This window comes from Lissotriton vulgaris, chromosome 4_1, assembly GCF_964263255.1.
Source record: "Lissotriton vulgaris chromosome 4_1, aLisVul1.2, whole genome shotgun sequence".
NCBI classification, from domain to species: Eukaryota; Metazoa; Chordata; class Amphibia; order Caudata; family Salamandridae; genus Lissotriton; species Lissotriton vulgaris.
In genome coordinates, this window is record NC_141691.1 from 1,295,497,328 (window position 1) to 1,295,519,449 (window position 22,122).

Below are 22,122 nucleotides of genomic sequence, written 5' to 3' on the forward strand. Positions count from 1 at the left end.
GGGAAGTCAACAAAATAGTGGTACCGCAGTTCCCTGTTGTTCCGGACATTACAGCCTTATTGACTATGATTCATGCTTCAGCAGCTTGGTTTTCAGTGATCGACCTTAAGAATGCTTTCTTTAGCATTCCCATTGCTGAGGAGAGTAGAGATATTTTTGGTTTCTCTTTAGGTGGCCGAAGATTTCGCTTCAAGAGAGCTCCTCAAGGCTATTGTGAAAGTCCCTCTATTTACAGTAAAGCTCTTAAATGTCAACTTGATACCTTTCCTTTGCCTCCAGCTGCTACGCTTGTGTAGTATGTGGATGATTTGCTGGTGGCTGCTGATACGGAAGATGTGTGTAGGAGTGTGACTGTGGCGTTGTTACATCATTTGGCTGTTTTGAATCATAAAGTATCGCCCTCCAAGTTACAGTATGTCCGACAAGAAGTTACCTATTTAGGTCATCTCTTGTCGAAGGAGGGAAGGCGATTGACCCCAGAACGTATTCATGCTATTTCACAAATGTCTGTACCCACCACACAGAGAGAAGTGCATGCCTTTTTGGGTATCACTTCCTATTGTAGACAATGGATTCCTAATTTTTCTCTCTTAGCGAAAACGTTGGTGGCATTAACGCTGAAAGATACACCCCATCCACTCCCTTGGACGGATGAATGTCGAAAGGTTTTGTTGATTTACGTACTGCCCTGTGTTCCGCTCCAGTGTTGGGTACCCCAGATTATAGTAAGATCTTTACACTGTACGTTCATGAGAGAGAAGGTTGCGCGTTGTCAGTCTTGACACAGCAATTCAGAGATAAGCAAAGGCCATGTGCCTATTTCTCCGCTACATTAGACCCAGTAGCTAAAGCTTTGCCCGGTTGTCTTAGAGCTACAGCAGCTGCCGCAATTTCTATTAGACAGACTGCCGGATTGGTATTAGATAATACACTCATTGTTATGGTTCCACATGCAGTGGATACTTTGCTAAATAGAACCAAGACGCAGCATCTCACGAGTGCTCGTTTGTCTGGTTACGAGCTGACACTTCTAGCAAGCCATGTACATATCAAAAGATGTAACACGTTAAATCCAGCTACACTGTTGCCACTCCCAGATGAGAAAGATGATCAGGAAAAGCATGATTGTTTTCTTCGAACAGAAGAAGAGACGAAGGGGAGGATTGATTTAAAGGACACTCCGCTCAAGGACCCGGACGGGGTCCTATGGGTGGACGGTTCTTGTTTTAAGCTTCCAAATAGAGAAACCACTTCTGCCTATGCTGTTACTACCTTATGCACTATTGTTGAGACTGCACGTATTGGTCATAATTCAGCCCAAGCAGCTGAATTGATAGCTTTGACTAGAGCATGTGTACTGTCGAAGGGAAAGAGAGTGAATGTGTATACAGATAGTCAGTATGTGTTCGGTGTTGCGCATAGTTTTGGAAAGTTATGGAGGGAGAGAGGATTTTTCACCTCTCATGGGACAAAGATTCAGCCTGGTCAGTTGGTAACTGATCTTCTTGAGTCACTGATTTTGCCAGCACAGATAGCGATCATAAAATGCAGCACTCATAAGAAAATCACAGATGATGTGGGTCGTGGAAATGCTTTTGCAGATGAGATAGCTAAAACTACAGCTAGAAACACCACTAGTCTAATGTATGTGGCAGGCCCTGCAAATTGGGTGAGGGAAATTGGAATGTGTGAAGATACGATTGAAAGTGTGAAAACGATTCAGGGAGAAGCTACTGAGAAAGAATTGAGCGTGTGGAAAGAAAGGACAGGAATGTTAGATCCAACGGGTTGTTGGACAGAGTTGTTGGAACATCAGCGATGGTTGTTACCAGACGATTATGTGCTGCCGGTCCTGACTATGGCTCATGGCCCGGCTCACATTAGTGCAAAAGGCCTATGCAAGCTTTTGGCTCCGGTATGGCAGAATGAAGGAATTCTGAAATGTGCAGAAAATGTGGTCAAACATTGCATTGTTTGTTTAATGCATAACCCAGGAAAAGGAACCCCAACTCCAGTAGGCCATTTTGCTCCTCTGTCATATCCCTTGGAGGTGTTGCAGATCGATTACATTCATATGGATCGCTGTAACAACCTCAAGTATGTTCTGGTGGTGGTATGTGCCTTTTCCCGCTGGATAGAGGCCTACCCCTTGAAAGATAACACTGCTTTGTCAACTGCTAAAGTGTTAATTAAGGAATTCTTTCCTAGATTTGGTTTTTCCGCGCATTGTCTGGAGTGACGATGGGAGTGAATTTGTGGGCCAGATTATGCAGAAAGTGTGTTCTAGTCTTGGTATTAGGCAAAAATTCCATGCGGCAAACCATCCACAGTCAGCGGGTTTGATTGAGTGTTACAATGGTACGCTCAAGCTTAAGCTGGCGAAGATTCAAGCCAGTACAGGTCTTGCTTGGCCTGATGCTCTGCCCCTAGCTCTTTTGTCAACCAGAACTACTGTGCACTCTCGTATGGCACTTAGCCCATATGAAGTGTTATTTGGATGCCCAGCAAATGTTTGGGGTGTCCCTCGTCCCAAAAGATACTCCGATATACCATATCCTTTGTTAATTGACTATCTGCACGATTTGACTACTAAATTGAGTGTTATTCGTCAACAGGTACAAACTGTTCTGCACTGCAAAAAGGTGTCGCTTCCATTAACCTTTGACCAGTGGATTCGTAGTGGTGTAAGAGAATCGGACACTGCAGCTGTTCCTTGTTTTGTCCCATTCAGTGATGCTCAGATTTATGAGACTCTGTCTGAAAAAGCGGATGACGATATTCTTCAAGCTGCTGTGCCTGTGCATCGTCGAATAGACACCACCAACCCAGAAATACTGTTTAACGATCTGACCGTGCTGAGCAAAACACGCTAAAATTTAAGGCCAAAGAGGGGGGCGTGGCTACGCAAGCGGAGATGGCGGTCGCAGCTTGCTAGAGCTCCCGCCGGCCCGCCATTTATCCGACGAGTTATCCTGGTCCCCAAGCCCACAAACCCACAACCGGACCAAGGCTGATGTTCCTGGAGGCGCCGGGGACCATCCAGTGTGCTCGGTGGCGATCCCATGCCCCCGGACGGAGCTGAGCAGTGAAGGGCGAGGTGCGGCCTGGTGGACAGCGGAGCAGCCGGGGCCTCGATTTTAGCGGAGCTGCAGAGTACGCTGCTTGGCCCGGGAACGACCGCGGTGTTTGCTAACCCTGAGGCCGAGACACTGCTGACGATCCTTCTCCCGGGGCCAGGCTGGGCCGAGGAGAGGCCTGCTGATCAGTGACAATACCGGTGCGGTGGCGCAGGACGCTGGGGGTCCTCGCACCTCCTGGAGGGGCAACGCAGGTCACAGGAGACCCTGGTCGGCGGCGGCTGGGGGGGCTGTTCCTGGGGGAAGTGGCTGAAGCCTGCCCCTATTTCTCATCTGCCACTAGATCTTACCGGAGAGATTTCTTTCGGGACTCCCCTCCTGGGGGCCGGCGACCCTAGTGGCCCTAATACACCCAGACAATCATGACCAGGGGAGGTGGTGGATCCACCAAGCAGGTGACCATCAACAAATTTACTGGTCCCGGTGGGGGCCCTGGATCGTCGGGGGGTGGTCCATCTGGAGGAGGGCTGGACAATGCAGCCCTTATGGCGGCCATAACCCAGTCAAGAGACATGCTGGACGCCAAGATAGGGGCAGTTGGTGCAGATGTAACCATGTTGCGCCAGGACCTTAGAAACGCAGTGGCACGGATCACAGAAGCCGAGTCCAGGGTGTCGGTGGTGGAAGAGGATGTAAGTGCCCTTAAGAAGAGAATGGCGGCGATGGAGACCGCGCAGCGGACCACAGCGCTCCGTGTAGAGGATGCTGAAGGGCGGGCACGGCGTAATAACCTCAGTTTTCTTGGATTTCCGGAGCGCTGTGCCAAGGGCAATATGGAACAATTTCTCACACATTGGCTGGAGTCATGGATGCCCCCAGGGTCGCTATCTGCCTGTTTTATTATCGAAAGAGCGCACCGCGCCCTGACGCAAAGGCCGCCTGAGGGCGAGCGGCCTAGGGCGGTAATCGCTAGGCTGTTGAACTACCACGACAGGGACGCTATACTGAGGGAAGCCAGAACTAAGGAAACCCTCCTGTATGAAAACCAAAAGATCATGATTTTCCCTGACTATACTAGACTCGTGCAGCAACAGCGCCATTCTTTCGTGGCGGCTAAAGCTAAGTTGAGAGGCCTTAAGCTACAATACTCCCTGTTGTACCCAGCGCGCCTGAGGGTGATATTCCAATCACGGACACTGTTTTTTGATACCCCGGAAGACCTTTTTAAGTGGACGGATGAAACAGTGCAGGTCAGACCGAATTCTCAGCCAGGACTTCATCCAGGCACCCCTGAGGGCTCACCGCGGGTGCAAAGAGACCAAATGACAAAGAACGGGCGATCCAAACGCTCCAAATCGCGCAGGCGTGCGGCCTCGGTGGATGGCTCACAAGACACTGGTAGAACAGAAGATTCAGAGCAGTCTGGAACGGATCACTGAAGTCTCCGGAGCCTTGGCTCCATTTCTTGCTAGTAATGCTGTGACTCCTGGCTGAGTGCGCCGAGTCGCTTGAGACCTTTGAATTGCTGACTATATTGCAGCTCTGAGATAGTACTGCTTCGGTCTCCTAATTGTGGGAAGAGTTTTGGTGGGGTTGGGGACTTGGGGACTACGAGATAGGGGCTACCACTCTCCCAGTTGTGAGTGGGACATCAAGGGGAGGGGGGTGTGTTTACTGTTTTGTCTTTTTGGGATGTTGGGATCCATTGGTATGGGTGGGCCCGGGCCCTCTGTTTTGGTCTCGAGACTACCCATGCCGCGACAGGTACTTCATGGTTCATTGAGGTATAGGGTGGGGGGAGGCGGGAGATGGGCAGTCGGGGGTGTGACTGCTGAGTTGGGGAAGGGAACTGTTGCAGATCGTGGGACGAGGGGGTTGGTAGTTTTTCTTGGGGTAGTTAGTGAAATGCATGTGTGTACCGAGATGATGCTTTGTGTGGTGTGTGGCGGGTGGAGCGGGCCTAAGGGGCTTTTATGGTGGACTCCAATTGACTATGGCTGAATCGACTCATCGACTCCCTGTAGACTCTATGCGGGTGATTACGTGGAATGTCAGGGGGTTGTTAGACAAGATTAAACGTGGGGCGGTGTTACGATGGGGGAAAAGAGAAGCGGCAGATGTATTATTGCTTCAAGAAACTCACATGATGGGCACAAAGACACTGGGTCTACAGAGGTTTGGTTATCAGCAGGTTTTCCACGCGGGGTTCTCCAGGGGATCCAGGGGAGTGGCCATATTGATACACCGCAGGGTGGCATATGTGCACGAGAAGCAGTGGGTGGATCCTCAGGGCCGCTACTTGTTTGTTAAGGGCGTGGTGGGCACGGAGCCCGTGGTGTTTGGGAGTGTATACGCCCCCCCTCCCCTGCAGTGGGCCCTGGCCGAGCGGCTGTTTGCAGTGTGGGAAGACGTCTCTGGATCACTGGCAGTGATTGGGGGTGATTGGAATGACGTGATGGACGTGAGTGTGGATCGCCGGAGACGTCAAGAGGTGACCGAGACCACCCCCCCCTCCCTCCCACCAGATTGCATGCAATGAGTGAGGGGCTAGGCTGGGTGGATGCTTGGCGACATATGCACCCTGTAACCCGTGAGTATACGTATGTCTCAGCAGTATATGGCTCGTTCTCGCGGTTGGATTGTATGTTTCTACCTAGAGAATACTTGTGTAGGGTGAAGGGCGCAGACATCTTGCCGAGGGGCCTGTCCGACCACTCCCCAGTTTCAGTTAAAATAGATCTACTTCAGAAACGGCAGCCGTTTAGATGGAGGATGTCCTCGTGGCATCTCCTGAAACCGGCATATACTAAGCATTTGCGAGAAACCATAGACCATTATTGGCGGGAGAACCTGGTGGAGGGTGCCGACATAGGTGTGGTGTGGGAGGCTATGAAACCTACCATACGGGGAGTCGATATCGCATGGTGCTCAGCGGCCCGTCAGCAGCGTCGAGAACATACTACAGAGGCGGCTGCCCGAGTGGCGACCCTAGAACAAGAACACAGCGCTGGAGGTGATGAGGTGGGTCTGCGGCTGCTCCTGCAGGCGCAGCAATCGTACGCGTCCCTGTTGCTAGATGAAGCCAAACAGGCGTGGCTGGCCACAAGAAGTAGGGTGTATCAATGGGGGGACAAGTCGTGCTCAATGCTCCATAGATTATGCCAGCACAACTTCCAGCCCCTCGTACTGCCGGGTCTCACGAACGACAACGGGGAAGTCCTGACCGACCCGAACGAGTTGGCGGCAAGCTTCGCCACGTACTTTACAGATCAGTATGCCCCGTGCGACCAATTGCCTGAGGGCGACTTGGCCCGCTTCTTCGCGGAGTTCCCGCCAGTACCAGTGTCGGACGAGACCAGGGAGGCCCTAGATGCACCCCTCACGGCGGAGGAACTGGGAGACGCATTGGGGCAACTCCATGCCGGTAAGGCCCCTGGACCAAATGGCTACCCATGTGAATTTTTTTTTAAATTCCGTGTGCAGTTGGGACCACACTATCGACGAGCGCTGGAAGCGGCCCGTACACGGGGTATGCTGCCCCCAGACTGGTGCCATGCAGAAATAGTGGTCTTTCAGAAGCCTGGTAGACCCCCAGATAGCCATGATTCGTATAGACCCATCTCCTTAATTAATATTGAGGCTAAGATATTGGCCAAGGCTCTGGCGAACCGTCTGGCTCCGCATATCACGGATTTAGTCCATTCGGACCAGGCAGGCTTTATGCCCCACAGGGCAACGCGACATAATATCCGACGCGCACAGGCGGCGATCGACGCTGTTGGGGCCTTGGGGGACCAGGCGGCGTTATTGCTGGCCGATATCAACAAGGCCTTCGACTCGGTTAGCTGGTCGTACCTATTTACATTACTATCTTGGCTCAACCTAGGCCCGGTCTTCCTGTCCTATATAAAGCTCCTCTACACCGATATCACAGCCTCGGTGCGGGTCGCCGGGGCGGTATCAGAGACATTCCGCATAGGCCGAGGGACCAGGCAGGGCTGCCCGCTCTCCCCCTATCTATTTGCACTGGCCATGGAGCCCCTGGCGGCAAGAGTGCGCCGGGATGCACAGATACGAGGCTTTGTATGGAATGCTACCCTGTCGGATAAGATTGCGTTATACGCGGATGATGTCCTCTTTTTCCTTACAGATTTGCAACGCTCGGGCCCACGTGTCTTGGAGATCATGCACCTGTTTGGGGAGTCCTCGGGCTTGTATCTCAACCTACACAAGTCCACCCTGTGGGTGCTATCAGGAGACCCGGTGACAGACCCCTGGGCTTCGGGATTACGTGTGGCCACAAAAGGGCTGAAGTACCTTGGGGTGTTTCTCTCGGACTCGGCTGACACTGCCTGGGAGCATAACCTGCTGCCCGTCTGGGAACAAGTTCAGACGGACGTCAAAACTTGGTCTCGAATGCCCCTGACAATCTTTGGCCGTTCTGCCATCTTCAAGATGGTTGCGCTCCCGCGCCTACTCTACCAGTTACAAAACCATCCATATCCTATCCCACCTCGGTGGTTTAAACAGGTTAACTCAGTGCTGGGTCGCTTTCTTTGGGCGGGAGGTGCCGCCAGGGTGGCACTGCGCACATGTTTTTTGTCCACCTACTGTGGAGGCCTGGCCACCTCGGATCTGCAGTCGTATTACCAGGCCGCTCATCTCCTTATTCTGAACGAATGGTGGTACGGTGACGGTGGGGATCTGGCCTATGCCCTAGAGCGTGCTTTGATGGGCGATAACTCGCTCCACACCATCTTATACTCACCCCGACTGCGTAGTTCGCTGCCGAGGGTTACTAAACTCGTATTTGCTATATGGCGACAGGCCTTGCGTCGCGTTGGCTGGTGGGGCAGACTAACCGCAGAAACGCCTTTATGGCGGAACGGTATGCTACCTGAACTCTCTAAATTATCAGGCTTCGATGGCTGGGATGCAATAGGTATCTCGCAGTTGGGCCAGGTGATGTCTGGAACGACGCTCAAATCCTTTCAGACCCTTAGAACCGAATTTGATATGCCCCAATCTCAATTTTTCCGGTACCTACAATTCCGACATGCACTGATGCCCAGTATTGCCAACCTTGACTCACTCCCTGAATTTAGCCCGATCGAAGCGAAGGTCTTCATGGGTGATCTTGGGGACAAAAAAGTATCGCGCATTTACCAAACAATGGTCACCCACTGCTCCCCTACTCTTCTTTCACTGAAGACGACTTGGGAGGCTGATATCGGCCCCTTGGACGAAGATGACTGGCGAGAGGCCTTAGAATCCCCGAGGGGGGGGCGGCTATCGCAATGCGATTTCGACTCATACAATTCAAGATTCTCCATAGAGCATACTATACCCGAGAGCGTCTGTGGAAGGCGGGCCTGATTGGGTCCCCAGAGTGTCTGCGGTGTGGGGCTGAGGTGGGTACGTTACTTCACACAATGTGGTTGTGCTCTAGGCTGGTTGGCTTCTGGAGGGGTGTTTAAGGATGTCTGTCTGAGGTGCTGGGCTGGACCCTCCCCCGTACTCACCGTCTGGGTCTGTTGCACGTCCTGGAAGGGGTTGGTGGTAATATCTATAAGCGGCACCTGCTCCTCCTGGGGCTAGTGGTAGCTAAAAGAGACCTGGCCCGTGCATGGAAGAATGTAACCCCCCCCCCCCCTCCCCCCTGAATGCATGGAAGGCTGGTATAGACTTCTGTATGGGCCTGGAGAGACCTATATTTGAGGCACGAGGATGCCCCCGCAAACACTTTAAGATATGGAAGAGGTGGGCAGACTATAGAGGTTTGACACTGGACCCCCCGGCGGAGCAAGAAGAAGATCTTTAGCCCCGTACGGTCTGGCAAAACCCAATGTCCACACACACATTAACCACGTCAAAAGTTTACGTCGATACAGTTAGTACACACATGCATGGGGTTAGGGTGGGTTCCAGGGTGGGATCAGGGAGTTGGGTAGGTAGATAGCGGAATAAGATGAAGGTGGGGTAACTGTTTCCTGATATCCTTGATTGCATTACCTCCTTGCTTGGACACTCAGTTGAATGCTGCGATTGTATCAAAATGTCAGGTGGTATAGTCCTGATTGTGGGCTGCCACTCTATTTCATATGCTCATCTTTATCAATAAACTTGTTGTGAAAAAAAAAATAATTTAAGGCCAAGACCCAACAAACTGAACTCAATAACACTTTTTATTGATTAAAGACATTCTTTTGTTCTTTTTGGTTTTTTTGTGTAATATTAGTTCTGTAGTAGGGGATCTTTGTGTATAGTCATAATCTAGTGAATAGTCCCACCCATGTGCGTGGACCCCGGAGCAGTCAAAAATAATTTCTTAAAGTGTCGAAAAAATGCAGAACTGCACAGACACTTAAGAGAGAATTTAAAGACAGATAATGCAGCCTATAACCAGGCTACACTGTCCAGTACTTCAACTAGAAATTCCACCAAAAATCCACAAACCGCAAAGTCTGTCCAGATTTCCCTTGCCTTAGCAGCAAAAACCCTCTGGAATGATAGAGAGGAAGACATGGACAGACAAGCCCATAGGCTGCCATTATGTGGCTCAAAACAGGATACTGTGCCTTTAGGAGAACTTTGCAGAACTTCACAGTATCCCAGAATGCACTGCAGGTCCCTTTTACTTTCAGTTCTTTTTTCCGGCTCCTGCAAGCAGGACCCTGGAGCATTGAGCTCTCCCTTTTTAAGGGTTTTTGGTGATTTTTCACTAGTTTTCTCATAGTTTAGTACTTTGTTGTACTTAATCACTACCGAATTTTATACTGTTTTTTACCAGTTTGTGTATCCTACCTACTGTTTTCTGTAAAGCGCTCTGATATCTGCAAAGATCTAGTTTGCGCTATATAAAACTTTAAAATAAAAATAAAATAGTGCCTTTCTCCTTGGATCTTACACTCTGTTTTATGTTGAATATGCCTGCATTATTCGATAAATGTCCGGAGTGCTCCAGGAAGAAGGCCAAATCGGATCCCCATGAGGTGTGTATCCTCTGCCTTCCTCCTTCACATGTCCCAGAGGAGTGTGTGATCTGTCAAGGCTTCTCTGGCAGGACCCTGAAGGACAGGAAGAAGATCAGACTTCACGGCCCGAGGAAAGAAGATTGAAGGCACAAGGTGGGTCTGGAGGGGCTTCTTCTGCCCATGCTGAGGCCTCTGGGGGGCTCCGCAGGGGCAGGAAGGCCAGCAAACGTCACCATTCTCCGCCTGGGTCTATTGCGCCCATTACGGCGTCGAGAGGTATGACTACGGTCTGTTCCCTATCGTCGGAGACGAAACGACATAGACGCTCGGCGTCGAGGGATGTTACAAGACCGTGCCTCGTCCCCGGTGACTGTTTCATCGTCGTCGGCATCGACGTCGACAGGACAGGTGTCGGCGCTCGCCCTCGAGGCGACACCGCCGTTCGCCGTCGGCGAAGAGGAGGCTGTCGTCGCCAAGGAGGTCCTCGTCGTCAAGGTCGCCGTCGAAGCAGAGTTCGCCGTCGAGGCACGGGTCGCCGTCGAGGCACGGGTCGCCGTCGAGGCATGGAAGATCGCCGTTGAGGCACAGAAGGTCGCCGTCGAGGCGCCGAGGATCACCGTCGAGGCGCCGAGGATCACCGTCGAGGCGCAGAAGGTCGCCTTCGAGGCGCAGAAGGTCGCCGTCGAGGCAAAGGCGTTTGTCGCCGAAGAAGAGACGTTCGACGTCAAGGGGGCGGCGCTCGCCGTCTGGTCGCCGTTCTTCGACGTCGAAGAGAGGTGAAAGGAGGCCTGACGCCGTGGGAAGTTCGCCAACGTCCCAGGCTGGTAGAGAAGGAGGTTCGCCGGGCTAGGTATATTCCGAGGTGTATACCCCGTCAGGGAAGGTGACTCCCCCTCCTCCATTACCGAGGGGTCCCCCTCCGAGGAAGCCTACTCCTCCTCCGTTGCCTCCACCGCAACCTGGGCCAGGGTTGCCAGTGAAGCCGCCTCCGGTTCCACCGAGGTCGACTTCGTTGCCTATTCTTCCGACGCCTCCCAAGGGTACACCTGAACCGAAGGCCCCGTCCAAACCCAAGTCACCCGCTCCGGTGGATCCGGTTGATCGTCCTCGGCCGAGGAGGTCAAGTTCACGCTCCGGACAGAGAGGAAGATCAAGGAGTCGTCATAGATCCTCCACCAGATCAATGCGTCGCCATAGGAGGCGGGGGTCTAGGTCCCGTGCGGACTCTTCCAGGACCCATTCCTACTCTCCGACCTTATCGGACTCCCCTGAGACCAGGGTTTCTCCAGTGGATGACATTGCCACTTTCCAGGAGGTCCTCCTGAGGGGGGCTGCGAAGTTGGGTATCGCTGTGACGGCACCTACACCTTCGACGTCAGTGATATTCGAGACGCTTCATAAGAAGCATTTGTCTCGCCCTCTTCTACCACTAGTACCTGGATTGAAGGAACCTGCAGAGGAGCTATTCCTCACACCAGCGGTTGTGAAGGCCGCTCCCTCCCGACTTCTAAAGAAGTACAGGGCCCCGGATTCGGACCCTGCCTTTCTGAGAGTAGATCCGGTACCGGATTCGGTGATAGTGACGGCGGCCAGGAAATTACACTCTACCTCCCCGTCATCCACCGTGGCGCCAGATAAAGAAAGTCGATGGATCGACTCGGCTGGAAGGAAGGCGTGTGGGACCGCTTCCACAGCCATGAAGGCGTCCAGCGATCCAGCTCTGCTGGGACGTTCTGACCGGGCGCTGTGGGACTCCCTGCAACAGTTTGTGGAACTGCTACCAAGAGACAAGAGGGAGGACTTCCAAGAGATCCTCAAGGAAGGGATGCTGGTGTCCAATCAGGTCATCAGCGCGGCTGTGGATGCCTCCTTGTTGGCTGCCCATGGTTACTGCCATGGAATCAATCAACGACGACATGTCTGACTCCGGCTCACGTCACTCAAGCCAGAGGTCGCGCACCCTGTCTCGGGAGGCGCAGACGATCTGGCACTGGCTTCTGGCCAGAGGATTGACGATAACGGCTACCCATCTACCAGGTGTGCAGAATGTTCAGGCAGACTCACTGAGCAGACTGATTCAGGAAAACCACAAATGGGTCATAAACGACGAAGTACTCAGAGAAGTCTTCGAAAGGTGGGGGACTCCAGACGTAGATCTGTTCGCCGCCGCCGAAAACAGCAAATGCCGAGACTTCGCCTCCAGGGACTACCAGCAAGGGATGCTGGGGAATGCGCTATGGATCAACTGGTCGAACAGCTTTGTGTACGCTTTTCCACCCATTCCCCTGATTCCAGGGGTGCTCATCAAGCTGTCCCAGTCCAGGGCACGGATGATCCTAATTGCTCCGGAATGGCCAAGGCAGTGGTGGTTCACGGACCTGCTTCATCGATCTCTCCTTCCGCACATACGGCTGCCGTGCAGGCCGGACCTTCTCACGAAGTTCGGGGGCAGATGTTAGCACCCCAACCTCTCATCTTTGAGTTTGGCGGCATGGCTCCTAAGAGAGTGCAATATGGCCACTTGAATCTGTCCGAAGATTGCATGGACATACAAAAGGAGTCTAAGCGACCTTCCACTCGGACATCCTATGCTTACAAGTGGAAGAGGTTTTGTATCTGGTGTGCGTCCAAGAACTGTGATCCGACGACATGCAAGGAAGATGTCATCCTTCCTTACCTTATACATTTGGCGTGGTCTGGCCTTAATGTTCATTCCATTAAGGTTCATCTCACTGCTTTGACTGCCTACAGGAAATGCCCTTCACAAACTTCCTTCTTCCAGATCTCTGTGATCAAAGACTTTTTGGAAGGCTTGAAGAAAGAATTCCCTCCTGCCAGGCTTCCTTCGCCTTCATGGGAATTGAATGTGGTGCTGTCCAGATTGATGAAGGAGCCTTTTGAACCTATTCATAAGGCTTCGTTGCAGCACCTGTCCTGGAAGGCGGCGTTCCTCATGGCCATTACATCGGCCCGCAGGGTGAGTGAAATTCAGGCGTTGTGTTGCCAAGAACCTTATACTGTATGTCATGCTGCTAAGGTTGTTATGCCTACTCACCCTAAATTTCTTCCCAAGGTTATTTTTGATTTTCATGTCAACCAGACTATAACTTTGCCTAAGTTTTTTCAGAATCCTTCATCTCCAGCGGAAAGGTCCTTACATTCCCTGGATGTTAGGAGGGTGTTGAAATTTTATCTGGATAAGACCAAAGATATTCGTAGGTCAGACCAATTGTTCATCAACTATGGATTGGTCCGGACGGGTCTTGCGACCTCTAAGCTGTCCATCTCTAGGTGGATTGTGTCCTGCATACAATTGTGTTACCAGAAAGCTAATAAGACCTTAGGAGGTAACCCTAAGGCTCATTCCACCAGGGGCAAAGCTGCCACGACGGCTTTTCTCCGTAATGTTCCTATTGCAGAAATTTGCAAGGCCGCCACTTGGAAGTCGGTTCATACCTTTGCTAAGCATTAATGTCTGGACACTGATGCCAGAGCAGATGATCAGACTCGACAGGGTTCGCTGCGGAATTTGTTCGCACAATAGTGGTGTTGATTTCTTTTCTCCACCGCCGCTTTGGTGTGGGGATGGGCTTGCCATTCTATTCACTAGATTTTGACTATACACATAGATCCCCTATTACAGAAGGAGTAGTTTCTGTCCTGTAACTCCAGTTCTGTAGTAGGGGTATCTCTGTTATAGTCATAAGCGCCCGCCCTCCTCCCCGGTGGAGAGATATTCATGTAAGGAATGCTACAGGTCTGGCGTGTTACGCCTTCAAAAAGAACTGAAAGTAAAAGGGACCTTCAGTGCATTCTGGGATACTGTGAAGTTCTGGAAAGTTCTCTTAAAGGCACAGTATCCTGTTTTGAGCCACATAATGGCAGCCTATGGGCTTGTCTGTCCATGTCTTCCTCTCTATCATTCCAGAGGCTTTTTGCTGCTAAGGCAAGGAAAAGTTGTTTGTGTATTTTTGGTGGAATTTCTAGTTGAAGTACTGGACAGTGTAGCCTGGTTATAGGCTGCATTATCTGACTTTAAATTCTCTCTTAAGTGTCTGTGCAGTTCTGCATTTTTTCAACACTTTAAGAAATTATTTGTGATTGCTCCAGGGTCCACGCACATGGGCGAGACTATTCACTAGATTATAATAATAATAATAATAATCCACATTTGTAAAGCGCACAATAACCCGTAAGGGTCTCTAGGCGCTGGGGGCCGTCAGGAAGATTAAGCAAGCTATTGCCCAGAGTCACATGGTGCTGGGCTAATCTGCCGCCGGTGCCGGGGATCGAACCGTGATCCCCAGATTCCGGAGTCAGTAACAGAGATACCCCTACTACAGAACTGGAGTTACAGGACAGAAACTACTCCTATTAGATGTGCCATCTGTCTCCGTCGCAAGGTCACGGTAGGAGACTCCGACTGTAACCTGGTTCTGTTCTTTAGTTAGCGGCTTGTGCCTCAGGTATACAGAAGTGATTAGCTGAGTGATTGGAGAAGAGTGCCGTGAGCGACATTATTTTTTAGATAAAGATGGATGGTACAATAATTGTAGGTAGGGAAAATAGGAAGCAAGAAATAAGAGTAAAATATTGTAAACTATTATGTATCCGATTTGGCGTAGCTTTGTGTGTTCTTATGTTTTTACGTATTTTATTAGCCTGCACAGGATGGATTGTTCATATCTTACAATCAAGAAATGTTGCTAATACTACGACTTCTTTGCCTTCTCGACTTTCTGTCTTTTCACACAAAATGCATACTTTACCCCCACATGAACAGATAAGGAGAGCCGAGTATATGAATAATACGTTTATTCAGTTGTTGCATCAACATCAGTTGGCTATTAATATGACTGACTGTTGGGTGTGCGGACTCATGCCACATAATACACAAAAGGGAATGCCATATCTGGTTCTTCCTTTCTCATACGAAATTTCAGCTTGGGCCTATTTGACAATGTTTTCGGCCGCATACCACGACGGACTTAGAAGCCCTATGAGAACTCCTGGGAATGAATTAGATTTTAGTCCTAGTTCCTTGATAAAAAGCATAGTGGTAACCGCCAAGATTATAGAGCAGAGTAAGATTCCATTGGATGAAAAGAAAGCTTATGATGGATGGAATGTTACCCACTATGTCTCTATTCTCAGTGATAAAACTAGGGAAGGCGAGTCTTCTCCAGAGTGGACTGTGCCCCATAAAGGAAATCTTTGTCTCCAGATTAACCGCAAGAAGATTGATGATATCCAGAAATGTACATACACCTATGTTCTTTCATCTCTTGATTTCCCTCCGCTATTTCCATCTCAAGGAACATACTTTGTTTGTAATGATCGAGCCTATATTTGGTTACCTTCTAACTTTTCTGGAACTTGCTACATAGCTTTTCTTCTGCCCCCTACATATACGGCTTCGTCAGACCATCACAAAGTTAGACATAGCAGAGGCGTATTCGATGCCAAAGACACGGCAGAGCAAGAGGGAGGAGATTTCCTTAAGGGATTCCTTCCCTTTTGGGGTCCAATGGTTAACAGTAGACACATTAGGCAATTGGTTCGAGTGGTTGAGACCACTATTAATGTCACTGCAGGTGCGACGGGTAACATTACTGCAGAGCTTCAAGCAGACCGTCTTATGACGCTTCAGAATCGAATTGCGCTGGACGTGATTCTAGCAGATCGAGGAGGTGTCTGTAGATTGATCGGATCTAGTTGCTGTATTTATATTCCAGATGACGCTCCAGCAGTTTACCAGGCCATTTCCAAATTGCACACAGTCTACGAGTCGATACATCGGGATGAAGGAGATTGGTCTTTTATGGGATGGTTTTGGGGAATAATGTCAACTTGGGGATGGAAAATTTTAACGTTCATTGGATCAATTCTAGCTGTCATATTCTCTTGTTGTTTGTGTGTTCACTGTGGTCCTGCAGTGTGTGGGCTGTTGGCTACCTTGTGCGTTCCACGAGCTGCTGCTCAGAAGACAGAGAATATTAGAATGATGGTGCAGCAAAAAGATCTCATGAATATTAGTATTGCCTCTGACTCAAATTAGCATGAGTTGGTTTATTTTTGCCTGAGTAATGGCAAAAGGAGGGTCTGAGGTTCTGAAAATTACGAATTCGTTCGTACTCAGCCTCCATTTTGAGATCGCCGCCATTTTGTGTTGCCCTCTCTCAGGCAGCTCGGCGGACGCGATGTTTTTTTCATTTCTGCTTTACGTGCCAGGTGGCTTCTTCGCCTATGTTTACTAACGAGTGTCAGGGTCTGGCCGAGTACACTAATTCCTGTCTGAGCTGAATAAACCCCGTCCGGACTACATGTCATTTCACACCATTGTTTCCTCTAAGTTATCTTATCTGTTGTCCTTCGCTACACATCTCATGCATTCTCCTGTTTCTTGACTGTCCTTCTACGACACACAACTGTGTTTTCTTTGCTAGTAAACTGTGTTTTTCTCTGTTAGTAAATTGAATTGTGTGGATTCACTTGTGATTTGCTTAAGGGGTCGAGTGACAAACATACTCGGCAACTTGAATTGTTTTGGATTTAAAGTATTGTCTGCAACATTTGCCTATAGCTTATGTTCGTGTGTGATTGCATTTTTGTATTGTGTTGTACTGTACTAGCTGCAGCTAATTAAAACCATCTTCTACGCCAGACGAAGAGTCTGTGTCTCTGTTTTGACAAGGCAGGTGAAACCCGGGGATTTAGGCGTACCCTGCGCCACTGGGCCTTAAGGCTGCGGTTCTCCACTTACAGTGACTAGCATCCAAAATCTATTTTCAATGTGGCAGGCCTAGCAGTCTGAGGTGGAAAACTAGTATAGATGAAAATACTAATACCATATCTCGGAAAAGGGGCTTGTTCGTAAAATAAAGACTACTATTTTTAATAGTTAATAAAAATCAAACTCAATGGTTTAAGTCAGACTATTAATAAATATTAAAGAAAAGTAACTTTTAGACTGATGCCTTTCCCTTCCTGAAGTTTCTGGAGGCTAATTTGCATGTATTTCCGGCTACACTCAGCCTGTACTTGGCTTTAATAGGGTGTGCCTGGGGGGGTTATATTCCTCCCGGGAGCGACACAGTAGGTCCCTGTGATTGACAGGTTGACCTGATTGCTGAGGAGTCCTCCCTGCCCAAAATAAACCGGGCCTCTTTTTGACAGGACTGTATCAAGTCCTACATGACAGCTGTGCTGAGCTAATTATAACACTTGTGCACTTGAAAGAAAGGGAACAGGATGCCACGGAATTAAATTTGTGTCCACTGGCTGGTTGCTGTAGAATTCTGTTTTTCTCCTAGCAGACATCTGTCTCTGAAGTAGCTACTGCAACCACAATAAACCCAAACTGGATTTTAATGTTGTTGTGAGAGGACACTAGGATTGCCAAAGTACACACATCCAGCCCGCAGAACCAGAGTTTAGTGTGTCCAATGAAGTGGATAGGGTTGGCCTTGGGAACTATTACCCCATTGGGTAGGGTGTGTCGAGGAGTCATTCCCACCCACTAGGTAGTGCCAGGCATAAATGGGGCACCTCCAGGCACCCACTTCAGACAGAAATGCTGGCCCTGAGGAATGCACCTGCTGTCTGCGACCTGAGAGGAGCCGTGAAGTACTGGACTGGTCTCCTATCCTATTACACCCAGCAATAAAAAGTGGACTTAATCAGGCCTCATTATTAAGACCGAATACTAGGTGGGTCGCTTGAATGAGAGTTTGTTATTAGAAAATTATGCCAATTCACGGAAGAGTCAGGAGTCTGAAATGTGTGGGAGCTACCATTACCTAACTAGGATCAAAGGTGGAGTAACTAAATTAAGGCATGTGTTAGAAAGATTAGAGCTTTGAAGTGGATAGCCAAACCAAACGCTTAGGATTTTTAATCAGTTGGTACAACATTTCCCAAAGGAGTCAATCCTTGGTCGATCCAACTTGAACTTTCTGTTCATTATTAAACAAAGTTCCTACATACCAAGGGCTTGAATGTGGCTGGATTCACTACAGAAACAGGACTGTAGAACTGGGGTTCGCAAATAGGAGGGAGAGCATAACGAAAATGCAGGCCAAAAGATTAGATTTATTGATCAGATTGGTGCACTAACCAGAACTGCAGCGCCTGAAAAAAAGAATTTGTCTTTTTGAGGGAAAAAAAGGCCTTCCTTTGCTTTACAATCTGATTGAGTTGTGAATGGTGGGAAAACATAAAAAACTTCCAGTGTCACAAGGGAGCACCTAAACTCTTTACCATGGGCAGACAAGAATGTGAGTAATGGTACACTGTCCTGATGGTTCTACATTCTCCAGGAACCGTAAGGGGTGTGATCAGACAAGCATTACTTCCTTCTATGGCTTGAGGGATTGATAATGTGCGATGTTGACAGCAGAGCTGTTGTTTTTGTTTTATAAAGTGTTAATAAAGTGCAATGGTCTACTTTTAAAACTTCTCTTTCCCTTCCCCTCAACCTTTTTTTACTGAGGTCATAGTATTGCATACTATGTTCTCTATTGGTTATGTTTGAAACGTACTCTCTATGGCATTTATAATGTAATTCAGCATAGGAGTTCAGATTGTTTTGTAGTTTGTAAAGAATGCTGAACATCTCCGAATAGTTAGTATAACGATTTAACCCTTTCGCTGCGGCGGCTATTCCGCCGCAGCGCTAACTGGGTGGGGCGGCCGCGCGGTGGCCGCATGCTGGTGACAGAACCGCTCCGTCACCAGCCGCGGTTGAGCTATGCTGGTGACGGAGCGGTTCCGTCATGACCCGCCCCGCTCATTAGAACGGCCGCGCAGGCGCGGCGGCCGGGCCATGACGGAACCGCTCCGTCATCAGCACAGCCCAACCGTAGCTGATGACGGAGCGGTTCCGTCATCAGCAGGGGAGGGGTTAAAGCACAAAATTAGAAGATTGAAAAAATGTGTTGTGATTAAACAGAATATATATATATATGCTGGTGTACTAGGGTTCACCCTGGTGGCACACAATATTTCTAGGGTTATAAATCTATTGAGGTTCCCTCACCAGAGAACTATTGTTACAGGTAAGTAATGTTTTTGTTTTTTCCTCTTTAAGGTCCTAAAATATGTTTATCAATCACACATTAGCACTACTATTGAAAAACATTATAGACTTGGGTCAAGATCTAGGCTAAACATATGTGCACAACATCTCTGATAAATTCCCCAAAACCGCATTTCCTTATATTTATTTAATATACCTTTTTGTTTTTAAGGGGAAAAGGTTGGTGTTGGGAAAGTCTGTCTTTGGTGCAACGAGAAAGGGAAGTCGTTTTACTCTACTGAGTCTGTCCAGGCTCACATGAACGACAAGAGCCACTGCAAGCTTTTCACTGAGGGAGATGCAGCCCTCGAGTTCGCAGATTTTTATGACTTCAGGTAGGAGAAGATTTCCCAGAACTATAATGCATTATTGGCTTTTAGTGCTTCAGAATCTTTTTGCATACTTGTATCCTTTCCTGTGATCTCTTACACTCTTATTAGCTTTCTTTGTCAAGACCCAGTAACGTGGTATGTTTGTTGGGAGTTGGATGTACTTTTGTAATGCTGAGAAGCTCCCTACCGCCTAGTTTACCACTGCATCCTTTTGTTCTTTCATGGGTCGTCTCCATGTGCAAGACTAGGAAACTGGGTTTTTGTTGCAATTGTCCCCCGCCCCTCCCACATTTTGCCTCCTTTTTTTCCTTTTTAGATGCCGTTTTTTGACTCTGACAGTCCACGGAGGCCTGCTAACCAGATCTTAGGGCCAGTGCTCTGTCCTTAAAATAAGGTGATATCTAACTGTACACAATTATGAAAGGACTTTGGTACCCCTGTAGGTCCCTGGTAAATGGCACCCCCTGGTATTTAGGGCATGAGTACCAAAGAGGGTCCCTAATGGCTGCAGCATATCTTATGCCACCCTAAGGGGCCAACACACAAATTCTACGCAGACTGCTTTTGCAGGCTGCGTGACCAGGTGCAAACTATGTTTGGAAACATGACATGGCACACTCTGTGTGCCATGCCAAAGACACTGCATGGGCTATATGTAAGTAACCCCTACAGCAGGCTTTGGAGTCCTAAGGCAGGGTGCATTATAGCACAAGTGAGGACATATCTGAATGAGCAGATATGCCCCTTTATTGTCTAGTTCCATTACTGAATATTACAAGTGAGCAGGGAAGCCAGTACTGGGCACTGGTCAAAACGAGATTCCCAGCTACATAATGGCATCACTGAAACCTATGGTATTTTGGTATCAAACACCTCATATTAATAAATCCACACTGATTCCAGCGATAGATTTATTAATACATGCACATTGAGGGTACCTTAGAGGTACCCCCTGAACCTTGCTAGTCCTCAAGTGTGCTGGCTGACAGCAGGACAGCTAATATATTAGCATGTCTCGATAGGGAGCTTCAAAGAGCACACCACAGGAGCACACCGCAGTTGATATGCACGCCTGGCTTCCCTCAGACTTGGAAGATGCCCCCTGGCCTGAGGCCCATTTGGCACTAGGCAAGGGCTGTGCAAGGAGGCGTGTTGCACCTCCAGGCTAGTCATCCCCACAAGGGGGGCAGCCTGGAGTGAACATGAGGTAATTCCAGCATCTTGTGTGTGGTGGAGTTAGGAACTCTGGGACAGGGTGATGCTCACTACCCACAGGAAGTGGTTATCTAGGGGGGTGTAGTGACCCCAGGTGAAGTAGCCCATTGGCTACTACCCTTCACTCCCCTTAACACCCCATAATTGAGTATTTAGGGGGGCCCATGGCACCATAAAATCAGATTAGACTGCTGGAAACTGAGGAAGAAGACTGAAGAGAGCGAGAACTGAAGATTTGCACCAAAAGTTGGCGCAAAACCCTGCAGGCTGCTTGCAATTTGACCATCTCTGGGACCACTTCACCAAGAACTGAGCACCCTCCTAAAACCCTTGGAGGAGTGCCCAGCACCTCAACAACTGGAAAAGATCTCCCCTTAGAGTAGAGGAGCTGCTCCCCTGCAGGTGCCACAAAGCATCTGCCAGTCCACCGTGTTGCTAGCCATCAGGCATTCTGAAGGAGTAGCATGAAAGGATAAAGGTCTTCGTGCTCCAGGAGGTCCGACCCATCTCCTTGCCAAGTTGGGAAGACACCAGGACCTCCAGGAGCCACCCAGCACCAACAATCTCGATACTGGAGCAGTTGCAACAACCAAGGATTGTTGGTGGTGCAGTCCGGACTCCAACTGCACAAAGCAAGACCTACTATTGAGGGACCTCAGGATCCACCAGGCCAGCTCAGAGAGTGGCCCTGCTGCCCTGTTCCCCGACCAAGGTGACCTTCTGGTGCTGTCTTGGACCTTGCCCTATACTTACTTTAAGTCCAGAAGAACAGTCCTGGAAGTCAGTGTCAAGTGGCCATATGCAGTATATTTTTTTCCATAGGATTTTTCAAGATAGTTCTTGAAAAATCACTATCTTGAAAAGTATTTGTCCGATTCCGATGATCTTGGTGGCTAAATTCATATAAAAAATCTTTATTTTTATAAATTGGTGTTGGATTCCTTTATTGAGTATGTGTCTCACTTACTCTGTGTGTGCAATAAATGCTTAACACTATCCTCAGATAATCCCAAACTGCTCACCAACTCTACTACAAAGGAGAGCATTTGGGATTATTATTATTATAACCCCTATGAACCACTAAGAGTCGCCTGGACTCTTTGCACAGTGTTCCTCATTTTGGTGCTCTATATAGACCGCCACCTAGCTACAACGCCTGCATGTCGATCTTTGGTTTGGCACCACATATGCTTTGGTTATAATTTAATGCTCTAGCTTTTTAGATGTGTTGGTCTGATTAAGCCCATTGTATAAAACACTGATGTAAACTTTAGCCACTCACCTATAAAACTTGACATTTTATGACCCAGTACATCCATGTACTAGTTTCAGAAAAGTAGTTTTTTTAACTTTACCAAACATCTACATCTCTAAACTGCTTTGGCCTGGGAAGAGAAGGAAGGGCTTGCCTGTTGAAGAGCTGGACTTTGTGACCTGATGTAATGCAA

General features: G+C 49.0%; 1 protein-coding gene across 2 annotated transcripts in view; it reads left to right on the top strand.

The window, feature by feature from the left end:
- The window catches only part of ZNF622 (zinc finger protein 622), a 240,415-nt gene that overhangs the window by 119,788 nt on the left and 98,505 nt on the right, over positions 1-22,122 (top strand). For both annotated transcript variants that reach the window (XM_086965527.1, XM_086965528.1), the window contains exon 4: positions 19,300-19,462. In XM_086965527.1, coding sequence (XP_086821653.1) covers positions 19,300-19,462 — 163 coding nt within the window. The remainder of the gene's footprint in view (positions 1-19,299; positions 19,463-22,122) is intronic.